The following is a 12,722-nucleotide window of genomic DNA, read 5'->3' as shown; positions in this document are numbered from 1 at the left end:
TCTGTGGCTGTGACAGTGCTTGACAGTTTTACTGATCTGTTTCCTGTCAGTGACAAAATGTGTATGAAAATGCTTTACATTTTAAATATTATGCTTTTATGTTTAAACATCTGCTTCTTTCATTGATAAATGGAACATTCTTGGATGTGTAAGAGGTATAAATTATCTTCCAGTGTAATATCCAAGTTTTTGACATCAGGAGCAAAGTTGTGAACTCTAAACACAGAAATATTTTTGTGTTCATCCAAGACACACAGCTATCTTAAGCACTGTGTGTAGTTCAAAATTCCAAAAAATATCAAAAGAATGAATAAGGTACATAACCTATCTGTTTAGGTAATCTAATACCATAGTATGTAGTGGGCAGTTCTTTCAACTTTGGAGCAATGCTGATATTTGTGAAACTGAGCCAAGGATGTGTAATTGAACTTCATACATTAAGGAGAAGAATTGTGTTGTGATTCCTGACTACCCAGATGTACATTTGGTGCCATTTCTCAAAGTTAGTTAATCTGCTACGAGCCGTGTAATGAATGTGGTCGAGTCTCATCATCCCCTGCATTGCACTATCCAGATTTGTGCCCCATCTGTAATGATCTTGTTAGAAAGGCATCAAAGGCACTTACCACTACGCTTACACCACTTACACTTAGCATTGTTGTTGTTGTTGTTGTTGTTGTTGTTGTTGTTGTGGAAAAGTCCTGAGACTCCAGTCCTGAGACTGGTTTGATGCAGCTCTCCATGCTACCCTATCCTGTGCAAGCTTCTTCATCTCCCAGTACTTACTGAAACCCACATCCTTCTGAATCTGCTTAGTGTATTCATCTCTCGGTCTCCCTCTACGATTTTTACCCTCCATGCTGCCCTCCAATGCTAAATTTGTGATCCCTTGATGCCTCAGAACATGTCCTACTAACCTTTCCCTTCTTTTTGTCAAGTTGTGCCACATACTCCTCCCCAGTTCTATTCAATACTTCATCATTAGTTATGTGATCTACCCATCTAATCTTCAGAACTCTTCTGTAGCACCACATTTCGAAAGCTTCTATTCTCTTCTTGTCCAAACTATTTATCGTCCATGTTTCACTTCCATACATGGCTACACTCCATACAAATACTTTCAGAAACGACTTCCTGACACTTAAATCTATACTCGATGTTAACTAATTTCTCTTCTTCAGAAACGCTTTCCTTGCCATTGCCAGTCTGCATTTTATATCTTCTCTACTTCGACCATCATCAGTTATTTTGCTCCTCAAATAGCAAAACTCCTTTACTACTTTAAGCATCTCATTTCCTAATCTAATTCCCTCAGCATCACCCAACTTAATTGGACCACATTCCATTATCCTCGTTTTGCTTTTATTGATGTTCATCTTCTATCCTCCTTTCAAGAGACTGTCCATTCCGTTCAACTGCTCTTCCAAGTCCCTTGCTGTCTTTGACAGAATTAGAATGTCATCAACGAACCTCAAAGTTTTTATTTCTTCTCCATGGATTTTACTTCCTACTCTGAATTTTTCTTTTGTTTCCTTTACTGCTTGCTCAATATACAGATTGAATAACATCGGGGATAGGTTACAACCCTGTCTCACTCCCATGCCAACCGCTCCCTGTATTTTACCCCTGCCACCTTTAGAATTTGAAAGAGAGTATTCCAGTGAACATTGTCAAAAGCTTTCTCTAAGTCTACAAATGCTAGAAACGTAGGTTTGCCTTTCCTTAATCTTTCTTCTAAGACAAGTCGTAAGGTCAGTATTGCCTCACGTGTTCCAACATTTCTACGGAATCCAAACTGATCTTCCCCGAGGTCGGCTTCTACCAGTTTTTCCATTCATCTGAAAAGAATTCGCGTTAGTATTTTGCAGCTGTGACTTATTAAACTGATAGTTAGGTAATTTTCACATCTGTCAATACCTGCTTTCTGTGGGATTGGAATTATTATATTGTTCTTGAAGTCTTAGGGTATTTCGCCTGTCTGAAACATCCTGCTCACCAGATGGTAGAGTTTTGTCAGGACTGGCTTTCCCAAGGCCGTCAGTAGTTCTAATGGAATGTTGTGTACTCCCGGGGCTTTGTTTCGACTCAGGTCTTTCAGTGCTCTGTCAAACTCTTCATGCAGTATCGTATCTCCCACTTCATCTTCATCTACATCCTCTTCCATTTCCATAATATTGTCCTCAAGTACATCGCCCTTGTACCTTCCACCTTTCTGCTTTCCCTTCTTTGCTTAGAACTGGGTTTCCATCTGAGCTCTTGATATTCATACAAGTGGTTCTCTTTTCTCCAAAGGTCTCTTTAATTTTCCTGTAGGCAGTATCTATCTTCCCCCTAGCGATATATGCCTCTACATCGTTACATTTGTCCTCTAGCCATCCCCGCTTATCCATTTTGCACTTCCTGTCGATCTCATTTTTGAGACGTCTGTATTCCTTTTTGCCTGCTTCGTTTACTGCATTTTTATATTTTCTCCTTTCGTCAATTAAATTCAATATTGTTTCTGTTACCCAAGGGTTTCTACTAGCCCTCGTCTTTTTACCTACTTGATCCTATGCTGCCTTCACTGTTTCATCTCTCAAAGCTACCCATTCTTCTTCTGCTGTATTTCTTTCCCCTGTTCTTATCAATTGTTCCCTAATGCTCTCTCTGAAACTCTCTACAACCTCTAGTTCTTTCAGTTTATCCAGGTCCCATATCCTTAAATTCCCACCTTTTTGCAGTTTCTTCAGTTTTAATCTACAGTTCATAACCAATAGATTGTGGTCAGAGTCCACATCTGCCCCTGGAAATGTCTTACAATTTAAAATCTGGTTCCTAAATCTCTGTCTTACCATTATATAATCTATCTGATACCTTCTAGTATCTCCAGGATTCTTCCATGTATACAACCTTCTTTCATGATTCTTGAACCAAGTGTTAGCTATGATTAAGTTATGCTCTGAGCAAAACTCTACCAGGCGGCTTCCTCTTTCATTTCTTAGCCCCAATCCATATTCACCTACTATGTTTCCTTCGCTCCCTTTTCCTATTCTCGAATTCCAGTCACCCATGACTATTAAATTTTCGTCTCCTTTCACTACCTGAATAATTTCTTTTATCTCATCATACATTTCTTCAATTTCTTCATCATCTGCAGAGCTAGTTGGCATATAAACTTGTACTACTGTAGTAGGCATGGGCTTTGTGTCTATCTTGGCCACAATAATGTGTTCACTATGCTGTTTGTAGTAGCTTACCCGCACTCCTATTTTTTTTATTCATTATTAAACCTACTCCTGCATTACCCCTATTTGGTTGTGTGTTTATAACCCTGTATTCACCTGACCAAAAGTATTGTTCTTCCTGCCACCGAACTTCACTAATTCCCACTATGTCTAACTTTAACCTATCCATTTCCCTTTTTAAATTTTCTTATCTACCTGTCCAGTTAAGGGATCTGACGTTCCACACTCCGATCCATAGAACGCCAGTTTTCTTTTTCGTGATAACGACGTCCTCTTGAGTAGCCCCTGCCCGGAGATCCGAATGGGGGACTCCGAAATATTTTACTCAAGAGGACACCATCATCATTTATCCATACAGTAAAGCTGCATGCCCTCGGGAAAAATTACGGCCGTAGTTTCCCCTTGCTTTCAGCCGTTCGCGGTACCAGCACAGCAAGGCCGTTTTGGTTAGTGTTGCAAGGCCAGGTCAGTCAATCATCCAGACTGTTGCTCCTGCAACTACTGAAAAGGCTGCTGCCCCTCTTCAGGAACCATACGTTTGTCTGGCCTCTTTACAGATACCCATCCGTTGTGGTTGCACCTACGGTACGGTCATCTGTATCGCTGAGGCACGCAAGCCTCCCCACCAACGGCAAGGTCCATGGTTCATGGGGAAGGACACTTAGCATATAGAACTCATAATAGATGACAATCTTCCGGGGTGTGGAATTACTCAAATATTTGAACAGTAGTATGAGGTAGCTACTATAATCAGCAAAATTAATTAATTTTACACTGCTCTTTCATTGATAAAGAGCATTGTGACCATGTTATTTTGTTTAAAAACAGCTCACACAACACAACAGAAATGTGCATGCACCTGTATGTTTAAACTTCCTGTCTGGGAAAACAACATAGATTTGACAGTCTATGCAAGCAGTCATATATCCATTTTTATTTATGTATTTGCTCATTCAAATCTTTACCTTAAAAGTGAATGATGGTTAGTCATCTATCATTCCTTATACTTCATGAATTTAAATAAATATGTACATTTATATAAAAACTGCCAACTTGAAAGAAAATAAGCTTGCTGAATTTCCATTCTTATCACTAATCAGCTTCTGGAATGAATGTCACTTCACCGTAGAGTGCAGGGGATGGACGAAAATACAGAAACACAAAAACACAACACCTCACTGTGCCTGATATGCTGTAGGATGCCTGATACAGTATAGGAAACATGTTCGCATTCAAAACAGCTTCCAGTTGCTGTGGATTGGATAAATACAGATTATGTTTGGTTTTCAAGGAATTGTGTACCATTCTTCCTGCAAAATAGTGGCAAATTCAGGTAATATTGCTGGAGGTGGATAGTGATTATGCATTCTGCTTTCCAAAGTAGACCGCAAATGTTCGATAATATTGAAATCTGATGACTGTGGTGGTGGTGGGGGAGGGGGGGGGAGTGGTGGCGAGGGGGGAGGTGATAATTCAGCTTCACACCAACGAAACCAGTCGAGGACAATGCGAGCTCTGTGACAGGGGCCCTGACGACTTGGATAATGTCGTATCATGGCATGGACCTGCTCAGCCAAAATGGTTTACATAATCCATGGTGGTAATGCGACATTGCAGAGTAACAGTGGGGTTCGTGTTTCATTCGTGGGATATAAATTCAGCCAGAAGTTGGAAACAGTGTAAAACAAGACTCATCTGACCTAAGGACTTTCTTCCATTGCACCATAGCCCAGGTGTTATGGCTTTGATGCCACATTTTCCTTGTTATGGGCATTTGCATCTCTCATGAGTAGTTTTGGAATTCCAGTTTTCCCAGCAATTCCTTGCTTATGGAGCTCACTTTGTGATGCTTTTGGTGCTGACAGGGTTCGCAATGACAGTCTGCCACCAAATCTCAATATTATTGAGCATTTGTGGGGTAATTTTGCAAAACTGTCAGGATCACTCAATACATGTTTTTACCTGCATTGTGACTTAGATGGTGACGTTTCCTGCTTTTCCTGTATGTGGTATAAATCTTTAATACAGTGGCTCTTGAAACACCAAACACTTGTCTACCTTGGTTATGAAAGCACCCACCATACAAGAACCAACAGTTTGCCCACATTCAACTCTACTCGTCTCCGACATAATGCACTCAAAATTACATAGAACACTGTTCTGAGCACGACTGACAGTTGCAATGCATTGAGGACATTGCACAGGTGCCATTTGTGGTCGTAAACAACAACACAATTTGTAGGCTTGGATAGCATCTGCATTTATGTGCAGCATGCATTTCCTCCGTGTTTCCTTATTTTTGTCCAACCTTTTTATGCACTGTTTTGAACCTTTCCGCTGCTTGTATAACAACATGTAAAACATTTCCTAGTACACTTATCAGTACATCATCAGATTACAGTGTGGCAAACACTAACAAACATTCCGTGATAAGAATGATATCCCTAAGCAGATATGAGTTCAAAGTACTTCTAACAGGCTAGAATTTTTATGTAATGTGTTGTGCTGCACTTGGATGGGGGAAGTAGCATCTAGTCCTTGGTGTCATCAGACAGGCATCTTGTCTGGCACTGTTTGTGTTAAAATCACAATCCCAGGTATGTAATCACCAGCAAGTTGACTGTGCTACACTTGTGTGATCACTGAATCTCATTTGCGTCATTATTTCAGTGTTTGTTTATTTAAAGTATTACTCTAGTTCTAAGATGTTAATGTTGCCAACTGTTCTTCACTCAGGTATTCCTTAGAGCAACTGAATATACAGTGCTGTAGTTTCCATGGAATCAGATGTGCATTATTCTCCCTAATTTCTGTTGTTGTTGTTGTCGTTGTTGTCATCCTCACTTCAAAGACAGCTCTCTATGCTACTCTAGCCTGTGAAGCCTCTTCATATCTGAATAGCTACTATATCATAGATTCATTCGAACCTGATAACTGTATTCATGCCTTGGTCTTCCTGTAACGTTTTTACCTCCCACCCATTTCCATAACCAAACTGATGACTTCAGGAGGCCTCAGAATGTGTCCTGCCTACTGCTATATAGTTTATATTATGCATCATAATTCACTTGAGGTAATATATATGAATAAAATATGTCTAAAACAAAGATGATGTGACTTACCAAACGAAAGCGTTGGCACGTCGATAGACACACAAACATACGCATAAAATTCTAGCTTTCGCAACCAACGGCTGCTTCGTCAGGAAAGAGGGAAGGAGAGGGAAAGACGAAAGGATGTGGGTTTTAAGGGAGGAGTCATTCCAATCCCGGGAGCGGAAAGACTCACCTTAGGGGGGAAAAAGGACGGGTATACACTCGCACACACACACATATCCATCCACACGTATACAGACACAAGCAGACATAAAGAGTTTGGGCCCAAACTCTTTGCCTCTGTTATGTCTGCTTGTGTCTGTATACGTGTGGATGGATATGTGTGTGTGTGCGAGTGTATATCCGTCCTTTTTTCCCTCTAAGGTAAGTCTTTCCGCTCCCGGGATTGGAATGACTCCTTACCCTCTCCCTTAAAACCCACATCCTTTCATCTTTCCCTCTCCTTCCCTCTTTCCTGACGAAGCAGCCGTTGGTTGCGAAAGCTAGAATTTTGTGCGTATGTTTGTGTGTCTATCGACGTGCCAGCACTTTCGTTTGGTAAGTCACACATCTTTGTTTTAGATATATATTTTTCCCACGTGGAATTTTTCCCTCTATTATATGAATAAAATATGTTTCAGAGAATAACTTATATTTGCTTTTTCCAAAATTTTAGGTCATAAATAGTATTTAGACTAATCATCATTTTGGACACTTGCTAATGACTGTTTCTCTGACTTGACAGAGATTGAATGCAGTAAATGAAGAGCCAGAAAATGAAGTGCCTGCTGAGAATTTCAAGTGTGGCACATGCCTAAGGATCTTCCGCTCATGTATTGCGTTGTGGCGGCATTGCGTTTGCCTTTCTCACAATCAGCCACAAAGTGCGGACCAGCTCCAGGTACATTGTTTTCAAACACAGTTTACTTGTGTGTGTGTGTGTGTGTGTGTGTGTGTGTGTGTGTAACAAGGACTTTCCAGTGTTCATACTGAAAATTCCATACTTCATGTGATCACTGATGTGGTGTAGATGTGTGTTCAGAATAAATGTACTCTTTGACTGTTTAGTCATGTTGAGGAGCGTTTGTAATGATGGTGCCTTTGATAAACGTAAATGGGAACTCTTATCCGGTTGTAAAGAATTCATCATAGAACAGAAAGGGGCAAAAGTCCACTGCAGTGGCAGTTAACATATACCAAAATATTGCAAAGGTCATTGTCAGAAATATCATAATTATCATTAGTATAGGGAAATCCAAGCTTTCTCAGCAAATTCCTTTGATGAAATCATCTTACGACATCAGGCGAATAGCTGTGTTGTCTGGTAACAATGTTTCAACCAGTTTCCTATTTTTTATCTTTGGCTTATGTCTTGAAAAGATATCACCAGTTAACATTTTTGAGTACAAGTGGATAATATGAAATTGTACACAGTTGACAGTAATTTGGTTTCAATATTAAATTAATTCTAGCTTTGTAAGGTGAAATTATTGATACTGATATGTAACTCTGATTGGTTGACTTAAGTACAGGGTTATTACAAATGATTGAAGCGATTTCACGGCTCTACAATAACTTTATTATTTGAGATATTTTCACAATGCTTTGCACACATATACAAAAACTCAAAGTTTTTTTAGGCATTCACAAATGTTCGATATGTGCCCCTTTAGTGATTCGGCAGACATCAGGCCGATAATAAAGTTCCTCCCACACTCGGCGCAGCATGTCCCCATCAATGAGTTCGAAAGCATCATTGATGCGATCTCGCAGTTCTGGCACGTTTCTTGGTAGAGGAGGTTTAAACACTGAATCTTTCACAAAACCTCACAGAAAGAAATCGTATGGGGTTAAGTCGGGAGAGCGTGGAGGCCATGACATGAATTGCTGATCATGATCTCCACCACGACCGATCCATCGGTTTTCCAATCTCCTGTTTAAGAAATGCCGAACATCATGATGGAAGTGCGGTGGAGCACCATCCTGTTGAAAGATGAAGTCGGTGCTGTTGGCCTCCAGTTGTGGCATGAGCCAATTTTCCAGCATGTCCAGATACACGTGTCCTGTAACGTTTTTTTCGCAGAAGAAAAATGGGCCGTAAACTTTAAACCGTGAGATTGCACAAAACACGTTAACTTTTGGTGAATTGCGAATTTGCTGCACGAATGCGTGAGGATTCTCTACGGCCCAGATTCGCCCATTGTGTCTGTTCACTTCACCATTAAGAAAAAATGTTGCTTCATCACTGAAAACAAGTTTCGCACTGAACGCATCCTCTTCCATGAGATGTTGCAACTGTGCCGAAAATTCAAAGCGTTTGACTTTGTCATCGGGTGTCAGGGCTTGTAGCAATTGTAAACGGTAAGGCTTCTGCTTTAGCCTTTTCCGTAAGATTTTCCAAACCGTCGGCTGTGGTACGTTTAGCTCCCTGCTTGCTTTATTCGTCGACTTCCGTGGGCTACGCGTGAAACTTGCCCGCACGCGTTCAACCGTTTCTTCGCTCACTGCAGGCCGACCTGTTGATTTCCCCTTACAGAGGCATCCAGAAGCTTTAAACTGCGCATACCATCGCCGAATGGAGTTAGCAGTTGGTGGATCTTTGTTGAATTTCGTCCTGAAGTGTCGTTGCACTGTTATGACTGACTGATGTGAGTGCATTTCAAGCACGACATACGCTTTCTCGGCTCCTGTCGCCATTTTGTCTCACTGCGCTCTCGAGCACTCTGGCGGCAGGAACCTGAAGTGCGGCTTCAGCCGAACAAAACTTTATGAGTTTTTCTACGTATCTGTAGTGTGTCGTGACCATATGTCAATGAATGGAGCTACAGAGAATGAAATCGCTTCAATCATTTGTAATAGCCCTGTATATTGAGTTCCATGGCATTCGGTAATAAAACATGGATATTTGGAACAGTTCATTTGATGAAGCAGTGTCTGTGAAGTTTCTTAGCCATTATAATATTTTACAATCGATCTCTTTTGTATTGAGTAAGAAATTGTGATCGGCTGTAAATTGTAGCTTGTGCTTGGCAAATATTTGAATTTGTTTCACAGTACATAATTTGGCATTTTCTCTGTTTAGTATCAGACATTGATTCACATTCCCCACCCAGTCTGAGTATCCTTATGGAGAACGGCCAGAGATACTCGAACTACTTACAATTAACAGTGGCTGCTTGCTCCTGTAGAAGGCGCATCCACAGCATGTCACGTGGAGCCGTCCACTGACATGACATGACATGAGACTGCCTGCAAATACAGCGACCTGACACACCAGCCATCAGTCCCTTACTTGTCTTTGAAGCCTTTAGTTACAAGCCATTGAGCAGTAGAATTTTTATCTTGCATGTACTACATTTGTGATTGGATTACTCCTTGCAATGTTTTATATGCAAAGGATGAATTTTCTTTGCTCTGGACTTACTTTTTGGTTAGCCATTCACATCGTGAACTCTGCTGTTATTGACCTGCAGAACAGTCTGTTGTTTCCCCAGTCTCCGGGTTACGGCCAGTGGGAGTTATCATAAACTGTGTTTTATCTGCGCAAAGTAGGATAGAAGACCTTGTTCCCATATGAAAATGTCATTCACTTTAGGGCAGTGGTTCGCAACCTGAGGGTTATTACCTTCTGAGGGGTAAAACGAAATTTTCTGAGGGATAAAAGCAAAATAGTTGGATTCTGATTTGGTCATGAAACTAAATTATTTTTTTATGATGATAGTTATCATCACTATTTCCCCCTGTGGGCCCTGGGGTTAGAATAGGCTGAGGTATTCCTGCCTGTCGTAAGAGGCAACTAAAAGGAGTCTCACACCTTTCGGCCTTTGTTTGATGGTCCCCTGTAGGGTTTGACCTCTATTTTTCAAAATTTTCCTGAATAGCAAGCCAATTGGGGAAGGGTGCGCATCGTGTCCACTGTGCATTAAGATCTTTAGCCCACTTCCTCATGGTGACATTGCAGTCCCGCTCATCCACCATCTCTTGAGTGAGGACACCTTCCTGGGCATGTTTTCCTTCACCCACTACACAGTGTCAAATTCTGCGTCGATGATGACCAAAGAATTCTTTGCACCTCATAACCAGCATGGTAGCCAGTCTGTTGTGGTGGGGCCGCCATGTACCCTGTTGGTTGTAGCCCCCTGATTACACAGGGATAGCTCTGCTGATGCCTGTGCCGTTAATTCCCCACGTATGCCAAGGGTTAGATGTCCATCATCCTGGAGCATTGGGACTCGCAGCAATGGCCATCCTGCCAGGTGACCTTTGCTGCAGCTGGGAGGGCTCCTGATCGGAGTGGGTGGAATCGGGGCTGATGATGTGCAATGAAGCGTAGCACGTCGTCACTTGCTGGTGATCAAATGCCACCAGTCTCTAACTGTTCCAAGTCTCAGTACAATGCAAGGAAGTATGGTCCTAAATTGATCCCCTCCCTAGCCACACCATAGGAGGAATGCCAGGCTAAGGATGGCAGCAAACCTTATGTGCCCCAGTACCTTGTATGTGCGAGAGCTGATGGGGGCTCCTTTGTCTCAATGAAGCCTCACTTTTTTGTAGAGCATTTAGAGGGCAAGTTTGGGGAGGTGGAGGGCTAGTCCAAAATGCGATCAGGGTCAGTCTTGATAAAAACGGCATTCTCTGCCCAGTCATGGGCATTACTCGTGTTTGACAAGATGGGGGATTTTTCTGTTACCATCACACCTCATAAGAGCTTAAACATGGTCCAGGGTATTATATTCCACAGGGACCTTCTTTTGCAGCCTGACGATGAGCTGTGCGCCAACTTAGAGTGGCGAGGAGTTCATTTTGTCCAGTGCGTCCATCGGGGTCCGAGAGATAATCAGTTTGCTACTGGTGCCTTCATCTTGGCCTTCGAGGGTGACACATTACCCAAGAAGGTCAAGGTGATGGTCTACTGCTGTGATGTCAAGCCATATATCCCTCCCCAATGCGCTGCTTTAAGTGCTGGAAGTTCGGCTGTTCTTCCAGCATCACATATCGAGATTGTGTATGTCCATCCCATCTCAATACTCCATGTGCCCTGCCTCCCATCTGTGTCAACTGTGGAGAGCATCATTCCCCTTGCTCACCAGACTGCAGGATTTTACAGCGAGAAAGGAAAACACGGAATACAAGACCCTGGACCGAAAGACCTACATTGAGGCCAAGAGGAAATTTGAGCGCCTACATCCTGTGGCTATGACCTTCTCTTATGCCACCACTACGAGAACAGTTGTAGCCACATCAGTTCCGCGAGTTCCAGTCTACACCTGCCCCTTTGATGGTGGGGGCCACTTCCCTCCCTGTTGCTCTTTCTCCACGTACCTCGCGAGCACTGTCCCCCAAGCATCGGGGACACCAGTCCCCACTTCTCAGCCAGAGAAGCGCAAGTCTTCTTCGGCTCCTCTCACTGGGAAGCGGTTCCTTGAGTCACTCCCTTTCCAGGTTTCTGATAATGGGAAAGATGACACCCGTCAGTGGCTGAGGTGCCCAGAAGCAATTGGTCGTAGGGCTTCATGATCGTCCTCTGTCCCAGAGACTGAATCAGTGAAACCCTCCCAGCCAGAGAAACCCAAGGATCACCAAGAGAAGTCCAGAAAGAAGACCCCCAAGACCAAGGGAATTGTGGTGGCACCCACACCACCACTGCCTACAAGCTCTGCATCTGAGGACGAGGTGAAGGTGCTGGTGTCCAGTGAGGATCTAGATCTCGCCAGACTCTCAGACACAATGGATATAGCCCGTTCAGGAAATAAGTTGGTGGTAGCAAGTGACCCTGAGGTGTAGGCTACCTCACTGAGTGTTTCATGCCTTCCCAGTCTCATGATCATGTCATCCAACGGAATTGTGGCAGTTTCTTCCACCACCTGGCTGAGCTACAGCAGCTGTTGAGCTTTCTGTATTGCCCTCCAGGAAACCTGGTTCCCGGCAATGCGGGCGCCTGCCCTTCGTGGCTACCTGGGATATTACAAGAACCATAGCGAATGTAATAGTGTCAGGTGAAGTTTGCATTTATGTCCCAAACTCGCTATACAGTGAACCTGTGCCCCTTCAAACTCCTCTTGAAGCTGTGGCTGTCAGGATATGACCCAATGCAGGAAATAACTGTCTCCAACATATATCTCCCTCCAGATGGTGTGGTACCCCTGAACGTATTGGCTGTACTAATTGATCAACCCCTAAACCTTTCCTACTTTTGGGAGTTTTTAACACCCATAATCCCTTGTGGGGTAGCACCATGCTTACTGGCCGTGGCAGAGATGTCAAAAATTTACTGCCCCAACTCGACCTCCACCTCTTAAATACTGGGGCCACCACACATTTCAGTGTGGCTCATGGTAGTTACTCGTCTATTGATTTATCGGTTTGCAGCCCAGGACTTCTCTCATCTATCCACTGGAGAGCA

The 12,722-nt window shown here is 42.8% G+C and overlaps 1 protein-coding gene across 3 annotated transcripts in view; it reads left to right on the top strand.

Annotated features, from left to right (window-relative positions):
• Positions 1-12,722, top strand: part of LOC126163112 (uncharacterized) — a 78,710-nt gene that overhangs the window by 43,347 nt on the left and 22,641 nt on the right. For all 3 annotated transcript variants that reach the window (XR_007535160.1, XR_007535161.1, XM_049920035.1), the window contains exon 5: positions 7,065-7,220. Coding sequence is in view for 1 of the 3 variants with exons in the window: in XM_049920035.1 (XP_049775992.1) it covers positions 7,065-7,220 (156 nt within the window). In the remaining 2 variants the exon portion in view is untranslated. The remainder of the gene's footprint in view (positions 1-7,064; positions 7,221-12,722) is intronic.

Source organism: Schistocerca cancellata, chromosome 2 (assembly GCF_023864275.1).
Source record: "Schistocerca cancellata isolate TAMUIC-IGC-003103 chromosome 2, iqSchCanc2.1, whole genome shotgun sequence".
NCBI classification, from domain to species: domain Eukaryota; kingdom Metazoa; phylum Arthropoda; class Insecta; order Orthoptera; family Acrididae; genus Schistocerca; species Schistocerca cancellata.
Note: the sequence above shows the minus strand (reverse complement) of the source record. Positions and strands in the feature narration are given on the sequence as shown.